Below are 17,065 nucleotides of genomic sequence, written 5' to 3'. Positions count from 1 at the left end.
TTGTAGTGGAGCAGCAGCCTAGCAATGGTCACTATCTCTACAAGCGTGGTAGCTCACATCACACTTTCCATTTCCTTCTCTACTGTTCCACACTGCAGACTCTGCTTTCTGGAAAACAGTGCAGAGGCTGCTGTAATCACAGGACATGATCAGCTCGGAGAGTCTCGTTTGGATAACGTTAGCTCTGCCTCTTTCACTATGTAAGTTTATGGTGAACATAAGGCACTGCAGTAATTAATATCATCCCACTCACCCCTCAAATTGAAATAAATAAAATCATTTATTCTAATTTTCATTCTAGACCAAAAACTGCACGGGGAACATCACTGCGCATGCGCAATGAACTGTGTAGTTTGCAGCTGCACTGAGCATGCGCTATGACGCTCTGTTCTCCGCACATGCGCAGTGAGGCTGTGTGATTACCAGCTTCACTGCACATGCGCTATGACGCTCTGTTCTCCGCACATGCGCAGTGAAGCTGTGTGATTACCAGCTTCACTGCACATGCGCTATGTTCCCCGCGCATGCGCAGTGAAGCTGGTAATCGCACAGCCTCACTGCGCATGCGCAGGAAAGAGCGTCATAGCGCATGCGCAGTGAAGCTGGTAATCGCACAGCCTCACTGCGCATGCACGAGGAATAGAGCATCGTAGCACATGCGCAGTGAAGCAGGTAATCACACAGCCTCACTGCGCATGCGCGGGGAATATGTCATAGCGCATGCTCAGTGCAGCTGCGAACTACACAGTTCACTGCGCATGTGCTATGTCCCCCGCGCATGTGAGGTGAAGCTGGTAATCACACAGCCTCACTGCACAGGCGGCCGGACATATACAAGTGTGCCTGCGCCCCACAATATCAGCGCTTGCCGGGAGCAGGATTCAAATATAAGGGCAGCGCCAGCAGTGAGTGAATGCTGCACCCGCCCATGACTGAATATGACAAGCACGCCACTATGACTGAATGAGCAGGTAGGATCTAAGTATATTTAAAATTTTAAAATCATTATAGCTGCACCAATTTTCATGAAAACAGCTTGTTAGTGATGCACATGCAACGCTATGGGGGCAGTGTAGATAGTAGATAGGAAGTGACAGGTTCCCTTTAAGGGCCTAAATAACTTAAATCATTTCTCAAAAGTCTAGATCTTTTTTCAAGAATGTAAACTGAAATAGTAAACATAAAATCTATTGGGAATTGTGATGTATATAGCTGGAATACACCCTTTAAAGTACACCCTTGACTTGTGGGTTCACTTCATGAAGTATGAGCTTCCATTCTCAGTGACAAGGTAAGTGCGCAGGCTCCTAGCATATTGGGGGGTACTGTGTTTTTTTGTTTTAATGGTATGTATTTTAACACAGGTCATACATGTAGAAGATTTTCTGTATGGATCCTACTACAGCATGGTGCACAAGATTTTACAAAATCCCATCCGCATGCTGCAGGAAACAACCCTGCAGATTTTTCATTGCAGTTTTCACCTTTTCCAATGCATTAATAAATATTGCATTAAATTCTGCAGCAAAATGTGAATCATCAGGTGTGGATTTTGCTGTAAGGAAAGTCTGGAGCACACCAGACCTGTGTGGTTGCAAGCTGACTGATACAAGGTTGATGCACACACTTGCTGTATACAGGACTCCTCAGGACTATACATACTCTGTCCAGCTCTAGCGTAAACTTCTGGTCCCATGACTGGTTTGAGATGGGTTTCCAGTTGGTCTGACCCACGATGGTATTGTCCAGCTTCAGCACAGCACAGACCTCATCTGTAAGGAAATTACACCAAGTCAGCTTAAAAGGCTAAGAGGATTGCAAGAAACAAAATGCTCCACTGTTAAACCCACGACAACAAAATATCTGCTTAAGGAAAGATTATAGATTTACTTTTCTTTTGTAAAGAGCCCAATGTATGAACAGACCAATCGCTCTCAAATGGAGCAAGCCTTCTTGCCAATTGTAGGGCATGTTACACGGCATTTACCAACATGCCCTACAATTACGCACATGAAATCCACAACCTGTCAATTTCTCTTGCGGGTGCGCTGACTTTTTATGTGCAGATTTGCCCCTTAGTCTATGTTAGGACTCTAAAAAGTCTATATATAGCCTGGAGGCAAGACATATTTTTTTTCCCTCTCTTGTTGGTAATGTATAATGTGGCATAGTGATAACTAAAAATCCAGAGCCTCTCACCTAGCCAAATCAGTTCCCATACTTTGCACTGATGAGGGGCAGTACCCCAAAACACCAGTCTGCAAATCGAGATTCTGATTTGACTTTTATCCTAAGTCATATTACAAGGCTCGTTAAAGGGGTGATTGTGACTAGTAGGATTGCTGCTTCCAATAGGTGGTGCTATATTTTTTCAAGTCCTCTTCCTCTCTGAAGAGGCAATTTGTATAAAAAAAATTAAGAGAGAAAAGGATGACCAGAGGTGAGATTAAAATAAAACCTTATTATTAATCAGAGCTGAACAACAAATTATCTTATACTTAAAAGTGTATCCGGACTTTCAAGAGACCACCATCATCAGGCTGACTTCTATCTAAAGAGGTTGTAGTCGTGAGACAATCCCGCTATCCCCTTCCCGTCTCATGATGTAATAGCAGGCAACAGCAAATGTGTGGTTCCTGGGAGCCGCCATACTGTTATATCATGGTAGCAGCACAGGTACAGGAGCTCTGCCGCCATAACAAAGAGCAAATGGTGGTTTAACTAAAACCCAACATCAGGTTATATCAGCCAGGATCCGAGAGAACTCATTCTGGCCAAATAACCTCTTCGATTCACAGTAAGGTTTTTTTAAGTGCAACATCTAAGGCTACGTTCCCACGATAAGTATTTGGCAACTTTCTTAAGTTGCAGATTTTCGGCAATATTTCAGCACTTATTAGGTAAATAATGACACTTGCATTGTTTTATATTTGCATTACTTTTTTTTTAGTGCATTTTTTACATGCGTTTTTATTGCTGCTTTTTTTGTCTCTTTTTGCTATATTATGTTTTAAATAAAGCTGCTTTGTTTTTAATACTTCTTGGTATTTGGCTATGACAAAACTTTACTGATACAGTCATGTGTGGACTACTTGTGTTTTTAGTGCATCTCGCCAACTATGGGGCAAATCTGCACATAAAAAGTCAGTGCACCCGCAAGAGAAATTGACAGGTTGTGGATTTCAAACACGTTAGACAGGTCAGGTTACGCTGTATAAATTATACAAAAAAAAAAAAGAAGAAGAATAGTAGGCATGAGAATTCTATAAATCCCATCCACTTTTACTGGAGCTGTAAGATGCTGAGGTTTTTTTTGTGAAAATAAGCAGCGTCAAAAACTCATCGTGGAAACAAAAAAAAAAAAATGTGTGCCAACAGATATTCGTGGCATTTGGGAGCCTAGGGAAGGCCTCCATTCCTACTGTAGGCAAGCGCGAATAGATTTCCTCCCTGTATTATGGCCTGTCAATGTTTTATTCTAGAATACAAAATTGAATGAAATCTTTGAATAAGCTTCCTAATGATCCCAATGGAAAAAAACATTTATACTGCACAAGGTGCTGTTTTTTCCCATGAGGAAAAAGAAGCAATATGTCAATACTTGAGGCATTTCTTCTTGAAAAATGTGCCCTAAATTTGTCTACTGATTCAATTGAAGCAGAGAAAAAAAAAAATGTTAAAAAATTTTGCTAGAACTTTTTTTTTTAGCCAGAAAATTCCACATCAAAATTATCATTTGTGAACAAAAATTTAGGGTAATTTTTTTTAAAGATTGCAGGGTCAACATAATATAATATAAGTTCATCAATATTTAGATGGAATTTTTTTATTTTTTTTGAGTTGTATGTAGCAAGAGACGATACTATTGAAAAGTATATAAATTATCCTGCAAAAATAAAATCTCATACAGCTGTCGATGGAGAACAAAAAAAACAACTTATGGCTGTGGGAATGCGGAGATGGAAAAATAAAAGGAGATGGCTGGATCCCAAAGACAAAAATAGGAAAGTCCTTAAAGTGTATGATTATGCCAAGACATAGTTTACCTTATAGGGGAGATATATACATGTAATAAAGGTGCTACTTTATAAACATGGCACAAAATAGGCCGAGCGTAGAGGACAAACCTAGTTCTTTCACCATTATGCCCATGAATATAAAATAATAGAATGGTATAAGATCTAGGCCAGGACGCAAGAATCAAACAATTTGTCCAAACACGTTTCAAGGTTAATTTCTAACATGGAAACTTGAAGGCCGATGCTCGAAACCCTTTTTCCATAAACGATGCGATCACGAGACATCAGTTTGCCGAGATCATGTAAATGGAAGGAGACCATAACAAACAGAAAAGTTACTGAACTGGAAAAGTCATCTGTCTTCAGGAGATTCCTACCGCTGACACTTTTATTTTTACTTGTCCTGCTCATGAAGGAGGATCTCGCTTCACTTGGACTCCAGCCAGGGAGGGTGGTGGTGGTGGCTTTCGATCTACCAGGGACATTCTCAAGAATGTCCTGGCAGCCCATGAGTCGGACTTCCAGGGTACCTGAGAAATAAGAAGAATGAGAAATAAAATATTTGCGCCCTCCAGATCTATCACTAGTGAGCATGAGATCAATAACTGGAGGTCCAGTCAGTCCACAGTGTGATGCTGTGGTTACTCCTGGTTTTGCAGGTTGGGGCTTGAACATGTGCAACTCCACTGGGTAAACTATGAAATGTACCATTTACTGCCTATCTATGAAACTGGCCTGAACATGAATGTCTATTTATACCAGGACTAAGTGCATCTGAGGCAGGGGTGGATTTTAATTGGCACATCCGCATTAATGAACACTAGCCTTGAAGACACCACCGCTGAAGTGAGTCACCCTGATGGCAATCATGGGCAGAAAGTGGTAAACAATGGATCATTTCAGAGAGAAACTCAAGACTCCTTCCTACAGCTTACAATTTGCTGTCCAGTAGGTGGCGCTCTACTTTCAACCCTAGTGGTTACAAAAGCACCAATTAGATTTGCCTTATTGTGGCAATTTAAGGAGGTCTTGTGCCTAGGTCAAAAGAGCACTTATTTTATTCCCACTGCTCCCCTTAGTATTCTGTTGTTTTTTTTTGTTTACTGTTTTTTAGATCCAGCATACGGTCCCAGAGATATAGGATTTTTTATTTGGTGCTTATTTTTACGGTCTATACCGAGGCAGCATGTCTCTAGGCTCCTCTTCATTATTACCCTGTAAGCCACGACCCCTTGGTGTAGACCTTCAAAATTAGCACTAAATAAAGAAGGCCCGTATGGCTGATTTAAAAATAAATAAAAAAATATATATATAATATAATAGAGAAGCAGAAATAAAATAAAAGCAATACTTGAACACTTGAGCTACTGAAGAGGATATCATGATGTCATTTATACAAGCTGATGATCGGCAAATGCGCATTCATAAAAGCATTCAGTCAGTGTAAATGTGCAAAACGACTGGTCATCAGGTGATTAGTTTTATGTCGGCATAAAACTAAGTGCTTCTCACTAAATTAGAATATCATCAAAAAGTTCATTTATTTCAGTTCTTTAATACAAAAAGTGAAACTCATTATATAGAGTCATTACAAACAGAGGGATCTATTTCAAGTGTTTATTTCTGTTAATGTTGATGATTATGGCTTACAGCCAATGAAAACACAAGTTATCTCAGTAAATTAGAATACTTTACAACAGCTTGAAAAATGTTCAAATCTGAAATGTTGTCCTAGTGAAATGTATGTTCAGTAAATGCCCTCAATACCTGGTCGGGGTTCCTTCTGCATCAATTACTGCATCAATGCGGCAATGTGGCATGGAGGCGATCAGCCTGTGGCACTGCTGAGGTGTTATGGAAGCCCAGGTTGCTTTGATAGCAGCCTTCAGCTCATCTGCATTGTTGGGTCTGGTGTCTCATCTTCCTCTTGACAATACCCCATAGATTCTCTATAATAGATTTTCTATGGGGTTAAGGTCAGGCGAGTTTGCTGCCAATCAAGCACAGTGATACTGTTGTGTGTAAACCAGGTATTGGTACTTTTGGCAGTGTGGACAGGTGCCAAGTCCTGCTGGAGAATGACATTTCCATCTCCAAAAAGCTTGTTGGCAGAGGGAAGCATGAAGTGCTCTAAAATGTCCTGGTAGACGGCTGCGCTGACTTTGGTCTTCATAAAACACAGTGGACCTACACCAGCAGATGACATGGCTCCCCAAACCATCACTGATTGTGGAAACTTCACACTAGACCTCAAGCAGCTTGAATTGTGGCCTCTCCACTCTGAGTCCTCCAGACTCTGGGACCTGGATTTCCAAATGAAATGCAAAATTTACTTTCATCTGAAAACACCACCTTGGACCACTGAGCAGCAGTCCAGGTCTTTTTCTCCTTGGCCCAGGTAAGAGGCTTCTGGCGTTGTCTATTGGTCATGAGTGGCTGGACACAAGGAATGCGACACTTGTAGCCCATGTCCTGGATACGTCTCTGTGTGGTGGCTCTTGAAGCAATGACTCCAGCAGCAGTCCACTCTTTGTGAATCTCCCCAAATTTTTGAATGGCCTTTTCTTAACAATCCTTTCAAGGCTGTGGTTATCCCGGTTGCTTGTGCACCTTTTTCTTCCACACTTTTTCCTTCCACTCAACTTTCCATTAATACGCTTTGATACAGCACTCTGAACAGCCAGCTTCTCTAGCAATCACCTTTTGTGGCTTACCCTCCTTGTGGAGTGTGTCAATGACTGCCTTCTGGACATCTGTCAAGTCAGCAGTCTTCCCCATGATTGTGGAGCCTACTGAAACAGACTAAGGGACCTTTTTAAATGTGCAGGTGTTTTTTGTTAATTATTCTAATTTACTGAGATAATGACATTTGTGTTTTCATTGGCTGTAAGCCATAATCATCAACATTAACAGAAATAAAGACTTCAAATAGATCACTCTGTTTGTAATGACTATATAATATATGAGTTTCACTTTTTGTATTGAAGAACTGAAATAAATTAACTTTCTGACGATATTCTTTTTTAGTGAGAAGCAGTTGTAATTGTTAAATGCAATGTGTGAACAGGGGATATACTGCTGACAACATGAAGCTATATGGGGACAGAAAGCTCGAATTAACGATTGTTCTGTTCCCATCAGTTTTGGATATATATTGATCGGCACTCATTAATGGGCCAAAATCAGCAGTATAAATCACCCCAATGCTATGTTCACATAGTTTTCTTTGTTTTGTCTTTAAGCAGAGCAGCTCCAAAATTCTCTTAAAAAAAAAGCTTACACACTTTGAAAACATTCACTTTTTTTACATAAAAAATGCACTTTGCTGCCTATCTGAGAAGTTTTCTGAACTTTTTTTTTTCCCCCTGAGACACGATTTTGAAAAACACCTTCTGACCAAAACAAATAACGAGTGCTCATCTTTTCTTTAAAGCGGATCCTGAGGGAAACCTCTCCAAACTAGGCAGTATCAAATTGAAAAGGATGCAAAAAAAAAAAATAAATCAGAGACAAAATAACCTCTTCTAAAATTTATGGGATAAGAAACCCTACCCAAAAAAATCCTCCAAAAACCATTGTTTCTTGAAGTATTCAGTTTGAAAAATCTGAACGCTTTAATTGTAAAGTGCTGCGGAATATGCTGGCGGTGTATACATAAAAATTATTATTGCCTCTAGAAAACTCCGTGTGAATATGGTCTAAGGTGTTACGGTCATCTCAAAACGGCAGCACTCTTGTCCATGTGCTGTGTCCGAGATAGTGAACAGTGTCATAAAAAAAAAGTCACAATCATCAATCTGCCACAGTCCTGCAGCTACGACCTCCTACCCATGTAGGTGGAGGAGTTGGGTACGTCACCCCCGTAGAACAGTTAAAGATGAGTCCGACAGTGGTGATGACCCCGAATGGCTTCAGTAGGCATATGGGGGAACTCAACATTTTTATAGTGTCGGACTTCTGTTTATGTGGGTAGTCTGGAGCGATAGACCGGTTCGTTCCCTATTTCATGCTAGGTCTCATAATTAATTATATATATATATATATATATATATATATATATATATATTACATAAAAACTAGCCAATGTCTGTACTCCTTCCTTAAAGGGGGGCTCGCTTCAGAATTGGTGATTGGCATTTGCTAAGTATATATTCAGAGATTTCGATTGAGGAGTAGTTGAAATTGCTTAAAAATAAAAATTTGAGTATGCATACATATACATATATATGTATATATATATATATATATATATATATATATATATATACACACATATATACACATACATACATACATACATACATATATATATATATACACAGTACAGACCAAAAGTTTGGACACACCTTCTCATTTAATGATTTTTATGTATTTTCATGACTATGAAAATTGTACATTCACATTGAAGGCATCAAAACTATGAATTAACCCATGTGGAATTATATACTTAACAAAAAAGTGTGAAACAACTGAAAATATGTCTTATATTCTAGGTTCTTCAAAGTAGCCACCTTTTGCTTTGATGACGGCTTTGCACACTCTTGGCATTCTCTTGATCAGCTTCAAGAGGTAGTCAAAGGAAATTGTCTTCCAAGGTCATCTGGCGTAGCACCCCACCACTCTCCTTCTTGGTCAAACAGCCCTTACACAGCCTGGAGGTGTGTTTGGGGTCATTGTCCTGTTGAAAAATAAATGATGGTCCAACTAAACGCAAACCGGATGGAATAGCATGCCGCTGCAAGATTCTGTGGTAGCCATGCTGGTTCAGTATGCCTTCAATTTTGAATAAATCCTTAACAGTGTCACCAGCAAAGCACCCCCACACCATCACACCTCCTCCTCCATGCTTCACGGTGGGAACCAGGCATGTAGAGTCCATCCGTTCACCTTTTCTGCGTCGCACAAAGACACGGTGGTTGGAACCAAAGATCTCAAATTTGGAATCATCAGACCAAAGCACAGATTTCCACTGGTCTAATGTCCATTCCTTGTGTTCTTTGGCCCAAACAAGTCTCTTCTGCTTGTTGCCTGTCCTTAGCAGTGGTTTCCTAGCAGCTATTTTACCATGAAGGCCTGCTGCACAAAGTCTCCTCTTAACAGTTGTTGTAGAGATGTGTCTGCTGCTAGAACTCTGTGTGGCATTGACCTGGTCTCTAATCTGAGCTGCTGTTAACCTGCGATTTCTGAGGCTGGTGACTCGGATAAACTTATCCTCAGAAGCAGAGGTGACTCTTGGTCTTCCTTTCCTGGGGCAGTCCTCATGTGAGCCAGTTTCTTTGTAGCGTTTGATGGTTTTTGCAACTGCACTTGGGGACACTTTCAATGTTTTCCCAATTTTTCGGACTGACTGACCTTCATTTCTTAAAATAATGATGGCCACTCGTTTTTCTTTACTTAGAATTTGTATTATGGCAAGAAAAAAACAGCTAACAGTCTATTCAGTAGGACTATCAGCTGTGTATCCACCAGTCTTCTGCACAACACAACTGATGGTCCCAACCCCATTTATAAGGCAAGAAATCCCACTTATTAAATCTGACAGGGCACACCTATGAAGTGAAAACCATTTCCGGTGACTACCTCTTGAAGCTCATCAAGAGAATGCCAAGAGTGTGCAAAGCAGTCATCAAAGCAAAAGGTGGCTACTTTGAAGAACCTAGAATATAAGACATATTTTCAGTTGTTTCACACTTTTTTGTTAAGTATATAATTCCACATGTGTTAATTCATAGTTTTGATGCCTTCAGTGTGAATGTACAATTTTCAAAGTCATGAAAATACAGAAAAATCTTTAAATGAGGTGTGTCCAAACTTTTGGTCTGTACTGTATATATATTTTTGTTTTAGAAGCCGGACTACCTCTTTAATTATTGAAAACAGTCTACTCAACTCCATTACAAGTACTGCACATAAAAAAAATCATGTATAAATTATTAACCAGCCATAGATCCATTTGAATATTTCAGATGTTAATATTGCAAATTTGCGGCTTTAATTCCATACATGCAGCCCGATAACATCAGAACCTCAGTGAAGTACATCCGTCAGGGTCCCAGTGGTGCCCCCAATCTCAGCCACCCACCAGGCACATGAATCCATGCACCAGGACTAATTTAGTCAGATGCCAATTAGAAGCCAATTAACCTACATAGTCCGTAAATGTACAAACCACAGTGTGCACACGCGGCTGGAGAAGCTGCATGGAGCTGACTATGCATCAGAAGGCAGATAAGCAGCGAGGATCACGCTGGGCACAAGCGAAAAGCACAGAACCTCGGCCACGGGTCACAACATATTAAAAGAAGCACCCGACAACAATAGAGACCGAAGATACCAACGGCACACAGCAACAAGCTACCATTTAGGAAAAAAAAAATTTTTATTAGACAGTAGCAATCTAATTGAGGTCAGTCTCAAGCATTTAAAGGAGATTTCCAGTCTTTAGGGGGCTACGTCGTGACTGTGGGGGCATTATGATACGCAGCAAAGTGGAAACCTCACGAAAAAAAGCACTACATGTGGTCACAATGCAGTCCGCAAAGGTCAATTTTACAAGCAAAAAGAACACCAAGATCGGGTCAAGAACCAACCTGTGTCTACCGCTCACTAGGCTGCTGTCGGGACCACCAATTTAGGAGATTAAATACTTCTGTAATATCAGGGTATCAGTCAATCTTTTCCTGGGATTTATCACCACTTATTTCTTCTATGTCCAAGACAGGTAATAAGTGCTCGATTGCTGTGGGACCCAGAAGTCACGTCACAAACACCTGGGTCCTGTTAGCCCATTTGAGAAAACAGAATGGCGGTCACGCATTTGACTGAAAAGTCTATAAAACTGCGTAAATATAGCAGAGTGCTGCACTCTGCTACGTCAGCCAGTCGCTAGACTGAGTAGAGACAGCAGTGGGACCCCAGAGATCAAACATACATTATATGTGCTGTGGATATGTACTTAAAGGGATTGTCTGGCCTTGGGGTATAAGTCTTCAGTCACTATGTGAGTGCAGACTTGTGAATCCTCACAGTGTGTGCTGTGAGGATTCTCCAGTGCCAGGAGCTGGCGATCACATGACTTGCATTCGATTTCCATACTTCCAGCCACATTCTGACTAGACGTGTCCGGTCTCACTCAATATAAGAGGCCGCGCACATTTAGTCGGCATGCGACTGCATGTATGCACATCGCATACTTGTGGACACGCGCTCGCCGCCGGCAGTGCGTGCTGTAAGGATTCACAAGTCTGCAGTCACAGAGTGATTGCAGACTTGTAGCCAAAGGTCGGACAACCCATTGTAAGGATTCACATTCTCAGGTAGGCATTTAGGTAGCGTTCACACGGACAATGCGGTTTGGTACAAACAGGTGCAGTTTAACTGCTTTCATAAAACATCAAAGGATTCAAAGGGCTCATCTGAACAGATTACAGTCCTTTCTCCCAAAGCAAACTTTACACATAGAAGAGGTACGACCCTACCAGTCTCGGTATCCCCTTCACCCTGAGCTCCGGCAGCTTCTAGCTCCAAAATAGAATGGTTAAACTCCATGCACAGTTCACACTGAACAGGTTGCAGCTTCCACACGTTACTCTGCAGCTCTAACACACAGACTGCTCAGCTTTCCTAGCTGAGACATGCAGTCTCTATTCAGAGAGAGAGACTCTGGCTTGAATTTCTCCCAGTACAGCTCACATTTTGGCTGGTCATTCACTAGTTTCAACACACTTTACTTTGCTTCATTCAGCAGATTGACACAACGCTAGCCAGGTGCATCTAATAAGACTAGAATTTAACCCACTCCTAACTGGTTTTGCTACACCCTTTCATGTAGATTTTGGGACAACCCTTTAAAAAATTCAATCTGAGCTCTAAATTTTGTTTTTGCGTTTTGAATGTTTTACAGCTTAAAAATATTACATAAAAAATTAATACTTTAAATCAATGTATTCCTATCGTACAGGTTCTACTTTGCTCCGTCCTCATCACTAGTCCGCCATGATCGGATTCTTGTTGTTACCTGTTAGAGCAGCTGGCTTGGATAGTGTGCTGTACTGGTTTTGGGTAGAGATCATACTTTGCCGTGGGCTTAGCGTTGGAGATGCAACCATGGAGAGTTCTTCTATGATTATATTGCTTTTCGGGTGATTTTTGGGGAGTTCGCTGAGTCTTTGTTCTAGAGAATATTTCAGGAGGTCTAGCTTCTGACTGGATTCGTTATACCTTGATTGAGCCTGGAAACCACAGAAAGGGCATTAGAATTGGGTTATATAAAGTCGGACGTCTTGATAATACATCTGATCATTCCATATAAAAGTTTAGACATCTCAAATCAAAAATTCAATACAGAACTGGTGCAAACAGGACAGGATTTGTCAGAGACTTTTTGAAATAATCTTGAATCAAACAATCCTGAAAAATAATCATTTCTCTTTGGAGTTTTCAGTTTTCTAGTGGGGGGGGGGGCAAATTGTTTAAAAAAAATTACAAACAAACTGGACTTTACTCACCCTCCCCAGGTATAGCGTAGAGTCTCTGCTCCTGCTCTCGGTGTCTGATTGACGGCAGCTCTGACATCACCTCAATAGCACTGCAGCCAATCAGTGAGCTTGGAGGCTCTGCCCAAATAGACAGAACAAGCCGTTGAGATCACAGACTGACTGCAGCGCTGTCGACGCGACATCAGCCCTGCAGACATTAACAGACAAATCAATTTTTTTTTTTTTTTTTTTTTATTAAACTGCATCTGTGGACAGGGTTTTTCTGAAAATGGAAAACCCCTTTAGGGTGTGCGCACACAGCATCTTTAAGACCCAAGCGGACCAGTCCAGGTTCTCCTAGGCAAAGCCACTTTGGGGAAAAAGCTAACGTTTGTTGGTGGTATAGCTATTGCTTTCGTATCTTTATATTTATAGTTTTTATAGTAATTTCACCGGCATTTGCATCCTTGCCAAGCCGATACAGTTGAATATAATGATGAAATAGGGAGCTGTCAGCTGCCTCTCCCACCACTGAGCCTGAGCGTCTGAGAGCACCAGGCGCGATGAGGTCAATAGATCGCAACTGCTGTCTGGCGATCAGTACACAGCGGAGTAGTTTTATTTATTTGTTTATGGGAAAATGGGAGACATCCGACTGCGTGGGGGGTGGACCTGCGAGGAGACATCCGACTGCGTGGGGGGTGGACCTGCGAGGAGACATCCGACTGCGTGGGGGGTGGACCTGCGAGGAGACATCCGACTGCGTGGGGGGTGGACCTGCGAGGAGACATCCGACTGCGTGGGGGGTGGACCTGCGAGGAGACATCCGACTGCGTGGGGGGTGGACCTGCGAGGAGACATCCGACTGCGTGGGGGGTGGACCTGCGAGGAGACATCCGACTGCGTGGGGGGTGGACCTGCGAGGAGACATCCGACTGCGTGGGGGGTGGACCTGCGAGGAGACATCCGACTGCGTGGGGGGTGGACCTGCGAGGAGACATCCGACTGCGTGGGGGGTGGACCTGCGAGGAGACATCCGACTGCGTGGGGGGTGGACCTGCGAGGAGACATCCGACTGCGTGGGGGGTGGACCTGCGAGGAGACATCTGACTGCGTGGGGGGTGGACCTGCGAGGAGACATCCGACTGCGTGGGGGGTGGACCTGCGAGGAGACATCCGACTGCGTGGGGGGTGGACCTGCGAGGAGACATCCGACTGCGTGGGGGGTGGACCTGCGAGGAGACATCCGACTGCGTGGGGGGTGGACCTGCGAGGAGACATCTGACTGCGTGGGGGGTGGACCTGCGAGGAGACATCCGACTGCGTGGGGGGTGGACCTGCGAGGAGACATCCGACTGCGTGGGGGGTGGACCTGCGAGGAGACATCCGACTGCGTGGGGGGTGGACCTGCGAGGAGACATCCGACTGCGTGGGGGGTGGACCTGCGAGGAGACATCCGACTGCGTGGGGGGTGGACCTGCGAGGAGACATCCGACTGCGTGGGGGGTGGACCTGCGAGGAGACATCCGACTGCGTGGGGGGTGGACCTGCGAGGAGACATCCGACTGCGTGGGGGGTGGACCTGCGAGGAGACATCCGACTGCGTGGGGGGTGGACCTGCGAGGAGACATCCGACTGCGTGGGGGGTGGACCTGCGAGGAGACATCCGACTGCGTGGGGGGTGGACCTGCGAGGAGACATCCGACTGCGTGGGGGGTGGACCTGCGAGGAGACATCCGACTGCGTGGGGGGGTGGACCTGCGAGGAGACATCCGACTGCATGGGGGGTGGACCTGCGAGGAGACATCCGACTGCGTGGGGGGTGGACCTGCGAGGAGACATCTGACTGCGTGGGGGGTGGACCTGCGAGGAGACATCCGACTGCGTGGGGGGTGGACCTGCGAGGAGACATCTAACTTTGAAGGGCTGTGTGGGAGCTCCATATTCATGTTTTCATGAATAGTGTTTTTTTATGAACTTTGTAAAAATAAAAGTTAGATGGCTTTGATTATTTCCTACTGATAAGAATATATGTTACAATAAGCCCCACCATACCATGTAATAGCAGTTGCTGTGCCAACATGCTTAACTCTGCTCAATTTGTAAGTGATAAAAATGAATATAAAACAATAACAATAATGAGCAGAATTAAGTTTGGCCCTCCACAACAGTCATGGTCTCATGTGGCCCCTTGGAAATAATAGTTGTCCATTCCTTGGGTAGATCTCTAGTTATGTTGTAAACCAGGAGTGGGCATGTCACTTCTTTTAATTGCTGAAGACGTTTCAGAACCCTGAAGCAGTTAAAAGAGGTAACAAAAATTGTTCATGTACACAGCAATGTCGGTTTCACATTTCTGTGCATTATGATCAGTATTTGCGGCGCTTTTTCATACAGAATCCACCTGAAAATGACATTGTGCGCACATACCCTTATGGAGCGTTTACGTAGAGTTCAGTTTTTGGAGCAGAAACGCGCCAAAAACCTCCTCAAGATATCAGAGTTTCCATTCAGTTTCTGCTCCAAAAACTGTGTGAACACAAAGTGCTGTCTAACGATAAACTATACTCTATTTATTATTTCATGTGAGGGAGGGATGAAACCTCATGGGGTCTATTTTAAATTATTTAGTGTGTATTTAACAATCTAAAGGATAAAAATGACCAAAAAAATGAAATTAAAAGGGGCTGGATATCCAAATAAAAACAAAAACTATGGGCAGGTGAGGGCATGTAGAAGTAATCATGATATATAAAGATCAGGACTAATGTTTCTACAAAAGTAAAACACCACGCCCAAAGAACAGCGAGGTGCCCGGAGCCTGATGACTCGCGGATCAGCAATGCCGCGAGGACAACCTCCAGTGTGTGGCGGAGCAGCACAATGTAAGGATACTACTATAAATAGTTGTGGTACTAGAAGGACATAACTTCCAGTCTTTATGTGCCTGACTTGAAGAAATGCTGAGGAATCTTAATCCTAATTTATGTCGACTATATTTTCCCAAGTAATTGCATAATGCTTCTACTGAGAAGTGATGGACTCTGCAGACATGGCACCATGACAGAGAGGGTTGCAGTAAACTGTGATAACATACATACAAGAAGTGCACCTCCTCTGTGATATGTACATGCCATGATGTGATCATTGGCTTTTTCTAGTTTGCGTTTTGATGTTGCATTACTTTTATCTTATCTCTATAAAATCTATAAACCTCATGTATACGCTGCAGCTTGTCTCCACTGCAACAGGTTTAGTCCATACAGAGAATGTCAGAAACTGCAGCACGTTCTAGCCCTCCCCACTGTTAACCTCACAGAGGAAAAGATAAAAACCTACATGTGACAGCCTTATGTGATCATGTCGATACAAATTCAACAAAAACAGTTCTAAGAACTTTCCTAGAACTAAAGGTTTCCGCACAAGGTACATAAAGTCACACATGCTGCTTGTACAATATTACGCCGCTGCGTGCAGATCGTGCCTATGGAGTTAATGCCTCGATTTCAATAGGTAAAAAATAGATGTAAATCTCCAAGATCTACTGTATGCCACACACAGAGAGCTTTTTAATTGAAGCCTACTTATGGAGTAAAGGTGCTTTATCATCCAGCCGTCTGCCAGAGGTGGGAGGGACCTCACCTAAAATAAACTTGAAAAATCAAACACTACTCCACCCAAAAACCACGCCAAACCCAGCTGAACCTGAGCTGTCAAATTCTGACGTATGGCATATTAACCGTGACTAAGCCAGTCTGCAAACCATACAATACCGGAAGAGTCATGAGTGCTGCAGGCTTATACAGTGCTCCCATCCCCTGAACTTACTTCAGTGAGGGCTTTCCGGTCTGTAACCTTCCCAGATCCTAGCAGCTTCATGACGTTTTTTGCTCCTTCAGCCACAGCAAATTCTATCCTAAAATGATGCCGCAATTCTTCCATTCGGAGCTCAAGCGGACTAATCACAGGTTTAGCTGGAAGCAAAAATAGACAAATAATGGAACAGCCGTAATATTACGGAACAGAATTTGGCAATGCTGGATAACAATCACTACAAGTGAAGGAAGATATTATATTTTCAGACTGACAGATCCTCAACACCCACTCTTCAAGTTGGATCTTTAGGAGCACACTACTCCTCTGCCTCCAAGGATCCTGCTTTACCTCAGCACTAGTGTTGAGCGAGTATGTTTTGTTAACCCTTTCGCCGAGTATACTCGGGCGAGCAGCGATTATCTTCAGCGTACTCTGTGATATGTTTGAATCACTCCCGTGTGCATGATTTGCAACTGTTTGACAGCTTTAATACATGTGAGGAATGTGTAAGAAGCAGACATTCCTCACTTGTATTAAAGCTGTCAAACAGTTGCAAATCATGCACACGGGAGCGATTCAAACATATCACCGAGCAGCGGTAAATACTCGGAGCTCAGCCCGAGCATACTCGGCGAAAGGGTTAACAAAACATACTCGCTCATCACTACTCAGCACCCCTGGTATCTCCAGTATTAAATCATAAAGCCAGGGTGGACAGCAGTGTGAGCAGCCTCTTATCGCAGCTTTACTGGA

At 43.0% G+C, this 17,065-nt stretch overlaps 1 protein-coding gene across 4 annotated transcripts in view; it reads right to left on the bottom strand.

Moving 5' to 3' along the window:
• The window catches only part of PKN2 (protein kinase N2), a 124,416-nt gene that overhangs the window by 18,840 nt on the left and 88,511 nt on the right, over window positions 1-17,065 (bottom strand). For 3 of the 4 annotated variants that reach the window (XM_073643166.1, XM_073643167.1, XM_073643169.1), the window contains exons 5-8: window positions 16,325-16,470; window positions 12,037-12,250; window positions 4,364-4,549; window positions 1,663-1,772 (exon numbers count right to left, since the gene is read on the bottom strand). In XM_073643166.1, coding sequence (XP_073499267.1) covers window positions 1,663-1,772; window positions 4,364-4,549; window positions 12,037-12,250; window positions 16,325-16,470 — 656 coding nt within the window. The remainder of the gene's footprint in view (window positions 1-1,662; window positions 1,773-4,363; window positions 4,550-12,036; window positions 12,251-16,324; window positions 16,471-17,065) is intronic. The other variant, XM_073643168.1, reaches the window with a different exon arrangement.

Source organism: Phyllobates terribilis, unplaced genomic scaffold (genome assembly GCF_046119375.1).
Source record: "Phyllobates terribilis strain yellow unplaced genomic scaffold, ASM4611937v1 Scaffold_8__6_contigs__length_399053987, whole genome shotgun sequence".
In the NCBI taxonomy this organism is placed as follows: domain Eukaryota; kingdom Metazoa; phylum Chordata; class Amphibia; order Anura; family Dendrobatidae; genus Phyllobates; species Phyllobates terribilis.
Note: the sequence above shows the minus strand (reverse complement) of the source record. Positions and strands in the feature narration are given on the sequence as shown.